Source organism: Lutra lutra, chromosome 6, assembly GCF_902655055.1.
Source record: "Lutra lutra chromosome 6, mLutLut1.2, whole genome shotgun sequence".
NCBI lineage: Eukaryota > Metazoa > Chordata > Mammalia > Carnivora > Mustelidae > Lutra > Lutra lutra.
The window spans coordinates 10,018,541-10,035,916 of record NC_062283.1 but is presented as its reverse complement, the minus strand read 5'-3'; the positions used below and the strand labels follow the sequence as shown (position 1 = coordinate 10,035,916).

General features: G+C 46.9%; 2 protein-coding genes and 1 non-coding gene across 4 annotated transcripts in view; 1 reads left to right on the top strand and 2 right to left on the bottom strand.

Annotated features, from left to right (window-relative positions):
* The window catches only part of KDM1B (lysine demethylase 1B), a 62,377-nt gene extending 47,391 nt beyond the window's left edge, over window positions 1-14,986 (top strand). The window contains exons 15-21 of the mRNA XM_047734997.1: window positions 574-705; window positions 1,248-1,322; window positions 4,793-4,909; window positions 5,821-5,946; window positions 6,765-6,887; window positions 8,525-8,677; window positions 13,183-14,986. Coding sequence (XP_047590953.1) covers window positions 574-705; window positions 1,248-1,322; window positions 4,793-4,909; window positions 5,821-5,946; window positions 6,765-6,887; window positions 8,525-8,677; window positions 13,183-13,266 — 810 coding nt within the window. The 3' untranslated portion in view covers window positions 13,267-14,986. The remainder of the gene's footprint in view (window positions 1-573; window positions 706-1,247; window positions 1,323-4,792; window positions 4,910-5,820; window positions 5,947-6,764; window positions 6,888-8,524; window positions 8,678-13,182) is intronic.
* LOC125103442 (small nucleolar RNA SNORA1) lies at window positions 9,835-9,974 on the bottom strand. The gene has a single exon (XR_007128428.1). It is a non-coding gene; the product is annotated as a small nucleolar RNA SNORA1 (small nucleolar RNA).
* Window positions 14,987-15,361: 375 nt separating the features above from the next.
* DEK (DEK proto-oncogene) overlaps window positions 15,362-17,376 on the bottom strand; it is a 33,648-nt gene continuing 31,633 nt past the window's right edge. For both annotated transcript variants that reach the window (XM_047734998.1, XM_047734999.1), the window contains exons 10-11: window positions 17,277-17,345; window positions 15,362-16,840 (exon numbers count right to left, since the gene is read on the bottom strand). In XM_047734998.1, coding sequence (XP_047590954.1) covers window positions 16,829-16,840; window positions 17,277-17,345 — 81 coding nt within the window. In that variant the 3' untranslated portion in view covers window positions 15,362-16,828. The remainder of the gene's footprint in view (window positions 16,841-17,276; window positions 17,346-17,376) is intronic.

Sequence of the window (17,376 nt, the reverse complement as noted above, 5' to 3'; positions counted from 1 at the left end):
CCATTTTCATTCCATTTTTTTTTTTTTAACTATTTTACTTATTTGTCAGAGAGAGGGAGGGAGGGAGGGAGAGGTAGGCAGAGGGAGGAGCAGGCTCCCTGCTGAGCAAGGACCCCCCCCCCACACACACACAAACCCCCACCCCCTGGGATCATGACCTGAGCTGAAGGCAGACGCTTAACCAGCTGAGATACCCTGGCGTTCACCATTGCCATCGGAGTAACGTTTTCCAAAATCGTGCAGGATTTCAGCCTCTATAGAAATGCGACGTTGGTGACAGTTGGCATGCTTATAGATGGAGTTCTCCAAATGCAGTTTCAGTCATCGAGTTCTCCTTTTTCAGCATTGTTGATACACAGTATACCTTGCTGTCAAGGAGTGGTACGCAGGTCCAAATCACGTCTACCTTTTGTTCTAAAATAAGCTTTCCTGGAGTGCTTGGCTGGCTTAGTCGGTGGAAGATGCCAGTCTCAGCCGTGGGGTCATGAGTTCAAGTCCCACATTAGGGGTAGAGTTTACATAATAAATAGTTAGACAAAAAAATAAGCTTTCCTGCACATTATCGTTTCCCAGGTTTCTGCTCGCTCCTGGGACCACAACGAATTCTTTGCCCAGTTCGCTGGTGACCACACTCTGCTAATGCCTGGCTACTCCGTAATCATTGAGAAACTGGCAGAAGGCCTAGACATTCGGCTCGAATCTCCAGTGAGTGTCGACAGCGTTGGACGGGGGGAGCTCTGAATTGACCTTGTATTTGGAGGATGGGAAGCGTGGGGCGCGTGGATGACACAGGAGACAGGTGCTTGCTGTGACCTCGTTCATTAGGTAGCCCCGCTGTTTGGAAGCAGCAGTGGTGCAGATGCATCTTGGTTACTCATGTGTGTGGGAGTCTCATGACCTCCCTGACACTGTGTATCTGTGTTCATTCGGAAATTTTTCCCTTCGCACGTTTGTTCCTATGTGTTTGCACTGCACGTTGCTCTGATCACAGGGGCTGTAACTTATGTGTATCCTTCACTTTAGATAAACGATTTTTAAAGATTTTCCATATTCTGACAGTATTTATAAATTTTAATGACTGGGTGAGAGTTCCCTGAAGTAAGCTGTAAATGTCGTTCAGATCTCTGAATGCCAGGAAATGATTCTTTGGCGTCTTGGAGATAGAAATTCGCACGATATACTTGGAGAAGATCCTGGATCGTATGGCTCCGTCTCTCATGGTTTCCATGATTGTGTTTCTTGAGCAGGTACAGAGCATTGATTATACTGGAGATGAAGTGCAGGTTACCATTACAGATGGGACAGGGTGTACAGCACAAAAGGTAGGTGCTAGAATTTCACTAGGTGCTGCTAGGGGCCTGGGGGTCTGGGAAAACCGTGTTTTCCACCAAGTAATTTGCCTTTGGCAATTTGCCTGGAGATGGAGTCCTGAAGACTTACCTATCTCCACTCAATCCTGTGTGGGTCTGCAGATCTGATATAATTGATCCAACGCCATATGGATTTCATGGTAGGTGGAATTCTGAGAAGTGTTTCTTGTGGTACATGAGTCCTGAGAGTTGAATAAGAAAAATCCTTTGGCCAAATAAGTTTGAAAAGTATTGTATACTGCAGTCTACTTTTTGGGTTAAGTATGAGTGTGTTAAAGGCTGTGAGAAGTTGTGTGTTACCAAAAAAAAAAGTTTATTTTGTTTAATTCTTGGTACTTTCCAAGTTGGCGGTGGGGGTTTTTTTTTTTTTTTAGTTTGTTTTGCAATGGGATCATTTTTCTGTTCAAGGCAGCTCTGTGTTTTCATTTTGAAACTGGCAGGAGAACTTTTATATTATTGGGATTTTTTAATAAACTTCAGTACGTGGACAGTGGAAGGTGTTATACTCTGGGATGTCACACACAGATTTCTGTGGTGTTGGGGAGAGCAGGGGTGCTTCCCTGAAGCAGAGGGGGATGAATAAGCCCCATAAATTTATTTCGGTTTATTTATGTCTGAAATGAGGACCCAAATGTATAACTGAGAGACTATCACTGGTTCCTAGATTAGCTGTGCTCTGCACTTTCCAGTTATTTCCAGGTACTCCACTGCCCACGATGTTCCTAAGGATCGCACGTCAAGTGAAGAGACGGGGTCTAGGGTATGAGCCCACGGGGCAGATGCTCCTGTCACTCCCGCCATTGGCTAGCAGGGGCGTTGGGGCTGGTAGGATGCAGTCTTCGGACTGTATTGCTTCTTAGTCCCGGCTCATGTGGGAACCGCCCGTGAGGGGCTTAGGAAGAAAAACTGCAGCCAGAGCTCCTCCCCACACAGGTTCTCAGGGACTCGGGCTGGTCATGTCTGTAATGCTTCCCCTGGTCAGTCCAGCCTGCGGCCGGGCCAGCGACAGTGTCCTCTACTGTGAGCCCCAAAGTGAGAGTCGGGCTAATACCTGAGGCTCCTCCCAGTGGTAAAATTTTTTTTAAATACCTCTTTTTAAAATTGTACATCAGCTGAGGGCTCAACCTCTGGGATTTTTTGACTCTGCCTCTTGGCGGCCCCTGCTGGGTCACCCTCTGCTGGGTCACCCTCTGCCTGACCCTAACCAGGCACCTTTGCCTTCCTTTCTTTAGATCCAACTCTCCATGGGTATTAGGGCAGAGCCGTGTTTCACAGTCTGCTCTGAAATGTTTAAAGTCTTTTTATTTTTATGGTAGTCTGCACACATCACATGGTTTGAATTGGAAGTTTCCAAACCAACTTGTAAGTGAAGGATGACCGCCCCAGCCTGACACACCGACAAACGTTTACAAACAACGCTGTAGTGCGGGTCTCCAGGCTGCGTGCCCCGAGAGCTGGTGTGAGTCTCTGGCCAGCTCTGTTTATCTCTTCCGCCTGTTTACCTTAGCTCATGGGCTTTTTTTTTTTTTTTTTTTAAGATTTTATTTATTTATTTGACAGAGAGATCACAAGTAGACAGAGAGGCAGGCAGAGGAAGGGGGCAGCAGGCTCCCCGATGAGCAGAGAGCCTAATGCAGGACCCAATGGCAGGATCCTGAGATCATGACCTGAGCCGAAAGCAGCTCAGGCGCCCAGCTCATGTGCTTTTGAAAGCTTTTTGGTTGTTAAGAAAATATCTAGATCTGGGACGCCTGGTGGCTCAGTTGGCAAGTGCCTGCCTTTGGCTCAGGTCATGATCTTGGGGTCCTGGGGAGTCCCTGCTCAGTGGGGAGCCTGCTTCTCGCTCTGCCTGCTGCTCCCCCTGCTTATACAGTCGCTTTCTCACTGACAAATAAATAAAATCTTAAAATCTAGATCTTACTTCCTTGAAGTTCCTATGCATCCACGAGAATAATTGCTCCCTTTTAAAAAAAAAAAAGATTTTATGTATTTATTTGACAGAGAAACAGCACAGGAGCAGGGGGAGGGGGAGAGGGAGAAGCAGGCTCCTGCTGAGCAGGGAGCCTGGCACGGGGCTCCAGGACCGTGGGATCATGACCTGAGCTGAAGGCAGACGCTTAACCAACTGAGCCACCCATGTGCCGCCCCCTCCCCTTTTTTTTTGATTGCATGATGATGACACTGAAGATACTTTCTACATGTTCCCTCTGGCAGAAAATAGTGACACAATGATAGGAAGAACTCTGGCCTTCCTGGGATCCTGGAGTTGGGGTTCAAGCCAAGCACACTCAGTCTTTGATGAGGGTTCTGGTAGCTAGAGTGGTTGGCATTCAGTTCCATTGCACGCTGCTCCTGCTGTGCTGGCCCCCAGCATAGATGGCCGAAGTAGACACACACACACACACACACTTCCCAGACTCCCTAGCGACTGAGGTTCTGGATGGAAATGGTACAGCCACTCAGCCACACTAGTGGGAGACCTGGAAGCCCTGGTGTGGCTTCTGCTTCACTTTTGACGAGCAGGACGGTCAGGGTGTCGGGCTCTCCTGCAGCGGGGCCGGTGGAGGCCCCAGGGTCCACTCCCTCTCCGCAGGGGAGTCACAAGGCAGGGCCTCAGGAGCCCACGTTGCTGGTGCAGCTTGTTCTGTAAGCGGCACGATTCTCGAGCCGGCAGCAGGAGTGATGGCTTCTGGCGTTGGTCGTGGTGATGTGGCTTTGGAGCCAGAGATGTCCCGACTGTATGGAGAGACAGCAGCTCTCTGTGGCCGGGTTCTGTGATGGGACTTGAAGAGTCATTCTTGAAGGCTCTGTTAGCACCTGTTACTTCAGTTCTCCTAAATGATTTTGTGAGCCATTGGAGACCCTGCAATAAATTGTTTTCTCCTTAAAAAAAATTTTTTGTGGCTCTTTGTGATTATAATACTCTGTACTGTTTTTGATGTGCTTTACCATTTATGTAACATATTGATGTATGTTGTAAAAGTTGTCATTTTAAGCCTTACCTCAGTTCTTTGAGGTTAGCAGGGCAGGTATTGGCCATATACTAGAAAGTGTCAGATATGATAAATATAGTTTCCTGATTCCATATTTAGCCATTTCCTATTACAGTACTGCTTTTCAGGATTGGGATCTATTGACCCTTTCTACCCAGGGTTATCTAAACCATCAAGACCTTTCTGTGAGTTCTTCCATGTGGATGCCACTTCTGCTCAGCCAGGCACCCTTGTGCAGTGAACAACCTGGCCAATGGTACATGACGGCCCTTGCTCTTCCCAATATAACATGGGATGTTGACAGTCTCATGATTGGCAGTAGGGAGAAATGTCCTTTGTGTGTTGAGATTTTCCTGGAAATGAACCCACTGAATGGTTGTGGTGTTAGGTTCAGTTGCTTTCATATGTTCATTGTTCATTTTTTCTCAGGTATTAGTCACGGTCCCTCTGGCCTTACTGCAGAAGGGTGCCATCCACTTTAACCCACCGCTGTCAGAAAAGAAGATGAAGGCTATCAACAGCTTAGGTGCAGGCATCATTGAAAAGGTGACAAGTTACTCAAGCCGGGTGACTGGATTTCCTTAACTTCTGGTATTGGGAAGTAGGGGATAATTTTTTTTTTTTAAGATTTTATTTATTTGTTTGACAGAGAGAGATCACAAGTAGGCAGAGAGGCAGGCAGAGAGAGAGAGAGAGAGGAGGAAGCAGACTCCCTGCTTAGCAGAGAGCCCGATGCGGAGCTCGATCCCAGGACCCTGGGATCATGACCGGAGCCGAAGGCAGAGGCTTTAGCCCACTGAGCCACCCAGGTGCCCCAGGGATAATTTTTTAATTCAAATAAAATTCAAAGGTTTTCTTTACATTTGAATAATCAGTCATGAAGAATACAGAAGGATACTAGCAAAACAAGAGAAGAAAAGCTGGGCCAAGGTCTGAATTTTGACGTTAGGAAAATGAATCTTATTATTCAGAATTTTAACTTGGCATATAAATATGGAAATAAGGTAGCTCTTTTTTTTTTTTCTTTTTTGGGGCTGCTTTCTATGCCTACCCTCCATTAGTTGGTCCCAGTGAGGAGAGAGTTTCAGTTCCTTTGCCTTTAAAATCTCTAGCAGAACTGCGAGGGCTTCAGGGGATCCTGGCGGCCCTACGGGTGGCTAGAATTGGTCATAGCGACGTTTGCTTCCAGACTGGGTCTCAGGAATGCTTTGCATCTTCCCATCAGCCTGGTGGTTGCTGGTGGGTCCCCCCGTCATCGGTGGGAGTATGGAACTGAACAGCACAAAAAGCCAGATGCTCACGAGAGGACCAACAAGACAGGTGCATGGAAAGGGAGCGTTTAGGTTTGTTTTCCGTGCCTAGCTCTTCAGTCGAGAACTGTAGGTTGCTTCTTAGAGATTGCCATACTCCTGATCCCAGAGACTCCTAACCCTCTCTCTCTCTTGCTCACTTTCCAGATTGCCTTGCAATTCCCTTACCGATTTTGGGACAGTAAAGTTCAAGGGGCTGACTTTTTTGGTCACGTACCTCCTAGCGCCAGCAAGCGGGGGCTTTTTGCTGTGTTCTACGACATGGATCCCCAGGTAAGTCGCTGGTGAAATGTGGCTTGAGTCCCCTGCCGCAGTTAGAATCCGGTCACACTCCGGAGCCGAAGGGCATGGTGGACGCTCTGACTCCATGTTGCTGTGCTTGAGGATGCTTGGCCTGGGACGTTGTCCTGCAGCATCCCTGCCGTCTGCCATGTGCTCTTCAAGGGCAGTCGTTGCTCCCCGGGCAATGGATCAGTTGCTTTAGGAAACTGGTCTCTCGGGCCGTGTGGGGTGAGTCAGCACAGCACGGTGATGAGTGGGACCTGAACACCGCTCTCGAGGGTCCTCTTGTGAGCGGCCCAGAGGAGGGCAGGCTGGGGGTCGCCCGATGCGATCGGAGGGCGAGGGGCGGGCCTGGGACGGGAGAGGTACTACTGGTTCCTGCAGAAGGATCACCCTTGTTGTTCCCTTTTCTTCTTCCTCCCAAGAAACTTCATCTTAAAAGGTTTCCCTTGGGAGCCATGGGCAAAATTTCTTTACCGTATGAGAAGGATTTTTCCCTTATTTTACCTTCAGACGCCCCTTCTCCATCCTCTGTTTCTTCTAGAACAAGTTCATACAAGGGGAAAGCCTAGAGCATCCCTGAACTTCCTATTTACCCTCCTTCCTGAGCTTCTCCGTGAATGACAAAATGTCTAGATGAATAAGGAGTTTTGTGAGGGAAGCGGGCTGGGGACTGAGAGGAGGGGGAGGAGGGGCAGGAGGGTCCGCGGGGTTGGGGGGTGAGGGGTGCTTGCAAGCACGGGGACTGGGGCCTTCCGTCCTGAAAGCAGAGAACGTGAACTGCCCGAGCCTTCCTCTCGCGTCTGCAGAAGCAGCACAGCGTGCTGATGTCGGTGGTCGCCGGGGAGGCCGTGGCGTCCGTCAGGACCCTGGACGACAAGCAGGTGCTGCAGCTGTGCATGGCCGTGCTCCGGGAGCTGTTCAAGGAGCAGGTCAGAGAACCAGCGCGAGCTCCGCAGCGGGAGCCCCAAGGATGAAGGCGATCGCAGGGGCTGCGTCCTTCCTCCTTCCCCAGTCCAGCCTCCCACCTCCGTGCCTGCACTGGTCCACGCGGGCCAGTGTGGCAGACAACAGACTGGGTGGTTTAAACCACAGCCACCGATTTTCTCCCCGGGGCTGGGGCCGGAAGTCCAAGAGCAGGTGCCTGCAGGTCTGGTTCCTTCAGAGGCCGCCCGCCCTCCTTGGCCTGCAATGGCCGCCGCTCCATGTGACCTCACCCGCCCTTCCCTCTGTGCTTGTCCTTGTCCTCCCCTCTTCTCATAAGGACACCAGTCCTCCTGGGTTAGAGCCCACCCTGAGGCTGTAACGTGATTCCCTCACGGACGGCCCGTTCTCAGACAGCGTCCCCTTCGGAGGTACTGGGGTGAGGGACAGCAACATAGGAATTTTAGGGGGACACACACGAGCCTGCAGCGCTATTCCTACCACCTTTCACACCACTGTCTTCCTTTTTTGCTCACATCACGCACTCCCTTCCTCCCTCCCTCCCTCCCTTTTTTATGCTAATCCACAGAGCGTGGCTGTTCGCTGGGGAACTGCCCAAAATGTGGAACGCGTCACGAATTTGCGCGTCATTCCTGCAGAGGCCGTGCTCGTCTGTGCGGTTCCCGTGCGAGTGTGTGCGCGCTGCGGCCAGCGCCACGGCCCTGCTTTGCCAGGGATGGCGGAAGCTCCGCATTTCCCTCACGTCCGGGATTAACCCTCACCCCAGCAAGCTTTGACAACTTCCCTTCCGAAGGAATATTGTCCAGAATTTTCGCCCACCCTACAGACGCAGCTCATCCCTTCTCTGTCTTTTCTCCGAGGAGCTCAGGGTACTCCCTGTTTGCCAGTCTACCAAATCTCACGATTTCTGGAGACCTGGAAATGGCGCGGCTTCGGTCTTTTTCAAATAAAGGAGTGGGAGTAGAAAGAACTGAAATGACTCAAAAGTTACATAAATTAGAGAAAGAGAGGCCTCCCTGGTGGGGGAGGTGTTGCTTATTCTGCGTGATGTGATTAGATCTTACAGTTGTCCCTCACTTGGGGGTTTTGCCCCAAAACTTGTTTTCAGGCTAGTTATTTGGAACTGAGCACATTGTTTCTGTAGAAATAGTTTTCCTGCTGGTGCCTGTCCGAGGCACAGAATTATTTGAAAATTAGTGAACGTGAAACAGAGCGTCCTATGGCCGTTCTATGAAGGCTGTTGAGGACTCCAGCCCGTCCTAGGGCTGCCCCTGTCCCTTCTGCTCGGGCCCACCGGCCCCTCCTCTGCCATCGCAGCACCTGCCGGGCGTCCGCAAGGGGCCGCCCCGAGTCTTAGCCACTGGCGAGGGCCGGCCGGCTGGGTGGGGGCCCGCGTCTCTGGCTGGAGGGTGTAGACGTGAGACGTTGGGAGGTTGCCGAGTTCGGGCGGGGCGTAGAGGATGCCACACAAGTCCGGGGCCTGGATGGATGCAGGGGACGATAGGGGACAGTGCAGAGGGATGATCCCATTTCTAGAGGTGGGGGCCTGGGGGTCGCTGCTCCAGGCCACAGCTGTCTCAGTCCCTCTTGGACCCTGGTTCATGGTTCCTTCTGCTTGACACAGGAAGTCCCAGATCCCACAAAGTATTTTGTCACTCGGTGGAGCACAGACCCCTGGATCCAGATGGCGTACAGCTTTGTGAAGACAGGCGGGAGCGGAGAAGCCTACGATATCATCGCCGAGGAGATACAAGGAACAGTCTTCTTCGCCGGCGAGGTGTGTGTCGGGGTCCCGAACCGGACGCCTTTTACTTGGTTACTTTCTTTTAATTGAAGTGGGGTATGTCCAGGGTTTCGAAGCAAAGTCGGATATGGTCAAAGTGTTCTGACGCTGGGGACGCCCGGGTGGCGCAGTCCCTTAAGCGTCTGACTCTGATTTCAGCTCAGGTCCTGATCTCAGGGTCATGAGATCGAGCCCCGCAGTCGGGCTCCGTGCCGGGATGGAGGCTGCTGCACTCTCTCCCCCTCTCCCTGTCCCCTAACTCAGGCACACTCTCTCTCCCTCAGATAAAGCTTAAAAAAAAAATCATCATGATGCAGGACAACAGATGCTCCCTCAACACCCTCCTCCCCCTCCCAGGACAGCTGTTTTTAACCCTTTCTGTCGTTTCTCCGGGAATTTACTTCCTGTTTCCAAACATTTCTGCTGTTGACTTCTGATGTGACGAGGCAGACTTCGGCCGCTGGCTTCCTCTCAGGCTGACGATGTGGCCCGTGGGGTGTGGGGCTTTCACACTTGGGAAGGGCATTGGTGCTCCTGTGACGTGGCTTCCTGCAGGGCTGAGGTGTTCGTGCAGCTTTGACAGTCGTCATGGCCCCTGTGCTCAGTAGCTCAGTGCTCAGCCCCCCACCCCACCGTCCTCCCCAGAGCACCACCGAGTCCCTGGGACCCGGCACGTTCGCTCCACTTTTGGAAACCCCCTTCCTGGCGTCCCCTGGCCGCTGTGCTGGTCTGCACTGGTTGATCTCAGGGACCCCTCCTTCCCGCTCTCCAGGCTTGGCGTTTTATTTTCTAGATTACTCTTTCTTTTTAATGTTTGTTTTAAACTGTGGTAGATTATGCACAATGTACAGTTTACCATTGTAACTTCTTTTAAGTCCATAAAGAACTTCTGTTGAGTTGGCAGTTGTCGCTGTCAGTCAGCCCACAGTCCTTGTGCTTGGGCTTCTCTGAGCTCCACTTAACATGGACAGACGTCACAAACTCCCCACCTGTCATCTTTGGGATCCGGTTTCTTTGTCAGGGCCTGAGAAGTCAAACTGTAGGAACTACATGGATTGTGCTTTTGGCAAATGATCTAAAAGTATTTTTCTTCCTTGTTTCTAATATTGAGGAGTCTCGTTACTCCCGCTGCACTGCATGAGCCTCGCAGAGACTGTTGGGGGTCTTGTGGTCAACCCTGTGAGACACTTGCTGGGAGAGAAGCGCTCTGGCTCTCCCCCGTCTCGGTGTAGCCGCAGTCAGGTTCTGGACACCATGAACGACAGTGCCCATTTCCATCTAGAATGAGGCTTTTACCGTCTTGCCTGTTTTCAGGTCTGCAGTTCAGTGGGATCAAATACATTGACGCTGCTGTGCCCCATCACCACTGCCCGCTCCAGAACATCTTCATCTTGCGGAACTGATAGTCGGTCCCAGTGAAACGACACTCCCTGCTCCCCCTTCCTCCGCCCCTGGCCACCACATCTCTACCAGGTCTCTAAGGATTGTTCTGGGTGCCTCATCCTCTCAGTGGAAGGAACCGTGTGTTTCCTTTCGTGACTGGCTTATTTCCCTCAGCAGAATGTTCTTAAAGGTTCATCCAGATTGTGGCACGGGTCAGAATATCCTTCCTCTTTAAGACTGAATATAGTCCATTGCTTGTATAGATCACATTTTTAAAAGAGTATTTATTAGAGTACGAGCAAGAGAGGGAGAGGGGGAAGCAGGCTCCCCACTGAGCAGGGAGCCTGATGCGGGCTCGATCCCAGGACCCTGAGATCATGACCTGAGCTGAGGCTAGAAGCTTAACCCACTGAGCCCCCCAGGCGCCTGACAGATGACATTTCGTGTACACATTCACGTCCTGGATGCTTGAGCTGCTGCTACCTTTTGGCCACTGTGAGTAATGCTGCTGTGAACATGGGTGTGCACAGATCTTAAGGAACCTCCTTTGGGTTCTCTGGGGCATATGCCCAGAAGAGGCATTGCCGGGTCATACACTAACTCTCTGGTTAACTTTTTTTTTTTTTTTTAAAGTTTTTATTTATCCATTGGACAGACAGTAGTAGTAGACACAAGTAGGCAGAGAGGCAGGCAGAGAGAGAGGAAGGGAGGCAGGCTCCCTGCTGAGCAGAGAGCCCGATGCAGGGCTCCATCCCAGGACCCTGGGATCATGAGCTGAGCCGAAGGCAGAGGCTTTAACCCACTGAGCCACCCAGGCGCCCCTCTCTGGTTAACTCTTTGAAGAACCACTACACTGTTTCCTACAGTAACATCATCAGTTTACACCCCACCAGCAGTCACAAAGTTTCCGACACTTGAGACTTTTTTTAAAGACTGATTTATTATTTTAGAGAGAGAGTGTGGGTGGGTGGGGAGGGTCAAAGGGAGAGAGAATCTCAAGCAGACTCTGCAGTGACCGGGGGGAACCTGGTGCTTGGTTCAATTTAATGACCCTGAGATCCTGACCTGAGCCAAAGTCGAGAGTCAGACATTCAACTAACTGAGCCACCCACACGCCCCGTGATTTTCTGTGGGTTTTTGATAATGGCCATCGTAATGGGTATGAAGTGGCATACCTTCTGTCTTGGTTTATTTTTGTTGAGAAATGTTTTGCTGTTTTACCACTAATTTTTTCTGTGCCCATTTTCGCTTGTGTGTAATCTAGACACTCATATCCTTCAGTCCTTGGATTTTTCACTTCTGATCATTCTCTCCCCACATTTTTTCCCTCTTATTTCTAGATCTTCTGTTACATATACTGGAACTCCTGAATTGATTATCTGACTTTTTTCTTTGCTGTTACTCTTTTCTGTCATCTTACTGTGTTGTGGGGAGATTCACCTTCCCACCCTTGAACTTTGTAAATTTTGTCTCTTTTATGAGGACATTCTTGTCCTCGGATTATTCTTTTGGTAGCATCCTCTTCGTGACTCCTGAGTTCCTGTTTTGTTTCCTTTAGCCTCTGCCTCCCACATGTCCTGATATCCCACCCTTGACTGCTTCGATCTGAGCGAGGCATTTTTATAAAAGCCTACCAAGAGTGCCCGCAAGCTTGCGGCCAGTTAGATCCACAAAACATCAGTCTATCTATAGCTCTTTCCTCTGGGAACATGTAGTTTCTCTTTGCGTGGTGGCAGCTCCTGACATCCTGGCAGCTGAAAGCTTTGCTCTTAGTTATGAAGACTTGACTCAATCCCCACATGGTTCGGTGCCTTACCCTTGCCTCCCCAGATCTCCGGCTGTGGTGGTGGGAGCAGGTGAGGGTCTGACCTGCTCTTCGTAGCCTTCAGTCCTGTTTCCACTCACGCCCAACCTCTGTCTCTGTAGTTCTTGATGCCTCCGGTGGCTGAGAATTTTAAAAGGATTCTTTGCGGGGTGAACTGGTTGCTTTTGACCCCCACCCCCACGCCACTACCCTTCCCAAACGGAGCAGAGTAAAGGCAATTCTCAGCACTCTTTTATGTTTTCATGCTTTGTATGTTAGCTTCGGAGCACACACATTTTCTAGTGTCATAGAAAATGGAGTGGGTGTTCTTTTCTCTTCCTGACTTTTGGAGGACTCCAGAAGAGTATCATTGAAAAGCTGGCTACTGTAGAGTCATTGGGCCGCAGCGCCAGCTTTGTGGGAACACAGCAGGACTACAGGCTGGGCAGCCAGTCAGCTGCTTCCAGGAGCAGCTCTGTTGGGCGTCTGTCCTACAGATCTTACCTCACAGTTAAAGAACAATTTTAAACCTATTTCTGTGAAGTTTCTGCCCCTCTCCCACTAGTACTTGGACGGCAAGTACCTCCTGATCACATTACCTCCATTTATTGATGTCTTTGGCCCTGGACCTTTTCCTTCCACCCCACATTCATCCAGGTGACATGGCAATAGCTTAGTTCACACAGAGCTGTTTCGTGTCCTTCCCCGTCTTGAGGCGTGCTCACCAGCTCGCCCACAGCTGCCTCCCAGACCTGGTCATTGTTCCTGCCCCCCAAGGCGCAGATCGGGACTTTTTTCCCCTTCTTGGCTTGCTGCTTGTGTTCCAGCTAGTCTCCCGGAAAGGGGGCTTCTCCCATTGCCAGACCTCACCTTTCCTTTCCCCTTCCTATTGAGTAACACAGCTCTGTCCTTCTGTTGCCGCCATCTAGCAAAACTCCTACTGTGGATGGAGGGGTTCGTGCTCGTTGCCTCCCTCACTGCCGATTCGAACAGCGAGATTACTTGGCTGGTGGGGGTGGGGCAGTGAATGTGCCTTAGTCATTCCTCTTAGTTCCAGTACATGGTATAGAGAGGTGGTATCCTAAAGACCGGCACACAGTACCTCACAGGACTGTAGAGTAAGTTGTGGAATGATCTGGTGAGGTATGGTGGGATAACCAGAGAAGTTCAGGGGCCGTAGTGTTCATAAGAGCACAAAGGAGTGCCGTCCATCTTTGAGGGTCAGAGAGAGTATAAGCTTGTACTGATTATTTGTTTATTATCATTTGAGATCCTTATACATGACCTCCAATTATGCAATTATTTCTTACAGGCAACAAACAGGCATTTTCCACAGACTGTTACAGGGGCATATTTGAGTGGAGTTCGAGAAGCAAGCAAGATCGCAGCATTTTGAATAGAATTTGTCTGGACCCAGCTTTCTTCTGTGCCCCAAATGGTAAAGTTTGAAACACATGTTAAACCTCACTTTCATAAAACCAAACGGAAACCTTCTCTGAGAGCATTAGCCCCAAGAATCCTTTCGAAGCACTTAGATTTGCTTTTTCCACAGGTTGATTAGGGCTAAGTCTTCTGTATTTCAGAATAAGGCAGAAGAGAACCTTAAGATTTTGGGTAGGATTTCTTCCATGGTTGGAGACTCCCTTTAAATCTGACATTTTGTTGGACTCCTCAGTTTTCAAACATTGAGAAACCAAGCAGCAAGCATTAGAATACCAGATAAAGCCATGTATTTTTCTTCTGCGACAGTTTATTAGTATCTTTGCCAATGAGCCTTAAGACTTTCATAGAGGTCCAATATTGAGCTTTTACTTAAAATTTAAATACAAACCTTTGTTTCAGATACAGCACAAACTCTTCAGCTGAAAGTAAATGAAACTTCTAGACTGTTTTATATTGTACATATTTCTTTCCATTGGGTTATTCAAAAATTTAAATTCAGGTATCTTTTGTGATACATTTTAGATTTGTGCACTCATTGGCAAAACAGCAAAATTTTCACTCCCTTAAACAGCACAGGTATTCTCTTACTTAGAATGGGGTAGAGATAGTACAGTCTTCATACTTTAGGCCAGTGAGAATATGGCTCTTTCTAAGAGCCAAGTTGGGGTGGATGGTACACTTTAAACAGCCTTACTTTTGGCAACCACTAGCAAAAAGATCTTTCTTGTCAGAATGCTTTAATAAAAAACTCCCTCTACTGCCTCTTTTTCAAATAACAGATTCAAACTCTTAAGAGTATTTTTTACAGCATCATGTTTTCAGTATTCCATAGGCAGGTCCACTGGAAAACTGCAGAAGAATGTGATATCCTGGTAAATATTACACATTTAAAGCCATATCTTAAAAGCCTGAGAACATGGCAGATACGTTTTCCTTTTTTCACTCATGACAAAATAGTTCATTTAAAACAATGATTTCAGGGTCTTCAGGATGCTTATCTTGCCAAATTAGAAAAGTGGGTGGTAACTTTAGTGCTTTTGTTTTAAAAAGTCTGAACAGTTCTTTCGATTACATTAGTCTGCTTCAAAAAGGGACTCAAAAGGATTTTAAAGACTTTGCAAAATATTAGGTATTTTTAAAATTTAAAGTCCGCTTGTAAGTAGAAATAGTATTTTATGCAAACTTTACACAGAACTTAGACACATCCGTCCCCATCAGAGTATGATACAAACACAGAAAAGCAAACAGCAAAGTTGGGTTAACACAGCAAAATGCTGAGATTTGGAGTCACTGGTACTGATTGGGAAGTATTCTGCTTTAAAATACTATGTATTAAAATGCTTAAAGAATAGCATGTGTTCAGTGGTAAATGCACAGTATTTTAAGTTTGAAATGGCTCACAAGTGTTTAGTCTCTGGGCACTTAAACTTGTACTGTGCTATAAGCAAACCTCGTTAGCTGAAGTACAGTAAATGTGTATGTAAAAAATTTCCTAAGTGACATCATTTGACTTTTTTTTCGTTAAGGAACCACGGTACTTTTCCTCTTGATTATGGTTTTTCACTGTTTGAAGATTTTGTAATTGAATAGCAGTGAATACAGTGTTTCAACTGCAGATTGTGAACAGCTGGTTGTGTATAACTACTTAATAAAAACTAGACTTGTTTTTCAAATACTCTGTATAGTGACGAGTGCACTCGATTCAGCTACGCCTTCCCCATGCAACCTCACCCATCCCCTCTCCTCCAAACCTTCTGTAGACTTTGTTTTTAGTTCCCGGGTCTTACTCTGCTCACCCCTTTTCAAGTAAATGATCTAAAATAAACAGTAACTGTACTCACCTACCTTCTGTGAGATCACTTCCTGGTTTTCCTTGGTGGCCTCTCCATCGTGTACGTGCTCATGTAACCGTGGGCCGTTATCACTGAACAGCACTCCAAATTAACTGGGACCGTGAGGCTAAATCCACCTAAAAACCTGTTCTGAATTCCTCAGCTGGGGGGAAATGCTACAAGAACCATAAGACAGTAATGCAGGAGACAAGAGCATGGATTTATTATTTTTATTGACAAGGTTTATAGGAACAAATTAAATATTTAAAATCAAAGGCCAATTCTGGGTCTCATTTAGTTGTTTACTCCATTCATTTGCATTTATCAATAAAGTCAAACCTGTTAAAAACCCTAACACACACCATTTTTATGGATGGATTTTTATTTTAAATGCTCAACTGGTTTATCAAAGGCCTAGTTCTCTCATAAGTAGGATTGTTTTACTTTAAAATTCAGAGATTATTCAATAAACTGATTAAGACAATTTAAAAGACAAAATAGTCTCATTCAGGAGTGGTCTGTATACTGATCACCTAGAATCCTGATTGGCCAAAATTTAAAACCCAAAAGCCCTGATTCCACAAATACATTAAACTTCTTTAATGTTAAAAATAAGTCTTTTATCACTTTTGAGAAATATTGTGTCAGAGATACCCACTATTGCCTACACATTATCTTCTAGCATTACACTTGGTACATTTATCATAATTATAAAGGTGGCCCGGTTTCCTGTAAATATCAGCATTTTAAATGGGCAAAAGCAGTTAATAAAAATCAGTTCATTTATTATAAGCCAAATGTGCTTGTACTTACTCCCACCCTGTCCCCAAATTTTGAAGTTCTGATGTATTGATTTGGTTGATCCCTAATATAAAATGTATCTACAGACACTTGCAGAATTAACACTAAAACTACAAACTGATGACACTTCTGAGGCAAAGCAGAGAACGGTCTGTTCCTTCAGTGTTTTCTCCACTGAATTCTGACTTTCACTGCTCAGTCATACCATATGGCCGAACACTGACATTTCATAGTTTATAACTGTAAAGATACCTACCTAGAGGAGTTTAAAAAGTGATCTGCACAAAAGAAATAAAAAAACTTTATATACAACAAATTTTTTTAAAAATACAAAAATAACATCTGTCACTTTTGTCATGCTGACAATTTGACATATATACACATGCAGAAAATGTCCAATTTAATCTCAGTAGCTGAAGCCTGTGTATTTTTAATATGAACACACCGCCACTGACAGATGTGTATTCAAAATATTCCGTGTACTAAATACTGCCATAGTCTCTGCATGTATAAATGTCAGTAAGTTTGTTCTACTTGATTAAAAGTAGGCCCGGAACAAGCGACTCCTACCAAGCGCGCTAAAAACTACAACAGTTCGAGAATCTACGATCTCATATAAAGAAATCCAAAATGTACAAAATACAGCTATAAAAGCAAGGAACAGTTACTGCCATGCAAAATTTTAAACTAAAAACTGCATAGAAATGCAATTTAAAACAACAAACTCAAATTTACTTAACACTCAAGATAAAAAGATCGGCAATAAGTTCTACCAACACAATGCCTGCAGGGATTTAGAAAAGGAAATACATTCTCTTTGCTGGTATAATGGTATAAATCAGATCTTTACATCCACGGGACAAGTCATCTGTCTCCTCTGCCTCAGGAAATCAGCTGCAATGAGAGAAACATCATTTTCCTATGCCCAAAGCACATCAGAAACACAAAAATCATATCCCCCCCGCCTCAAATTTTTAAACTATGACCTTGGGAAATCTGTAGGGACCAATATCAAACTCTAGCTACTGTGAATCTTCTGCCTCTGGGGGACAGCAACTGTGCTCACGTGGCTGTGGGAGTACTGGGGATGCCCCCAGCTGCCCACATACACTGCAAGCCTGACACTGCTTTAGTCACTACTGTTCGGACTGTATTTTTAAGCTTTACAATGGGAAAAATATTTTCCCCACCTATCTTGAAAAAATTTGAGGGTCAAATGATAAATTTAGTGACATGAATATTTTGAAAAATACGCAGTATTTGATATACATCATTCCTTTGTCTTAGATGTTAAAAAATGATCAAAATTAGAAAAGATGGAGATACTTACCTCTTTAACGGTTGTTTTTATGAAATCTTTTCTTTCAGTTAAATCATAAGCAGGATAATTTTCATATACCTATGGTAAAAAGGAAAAGGTTAACAATAGA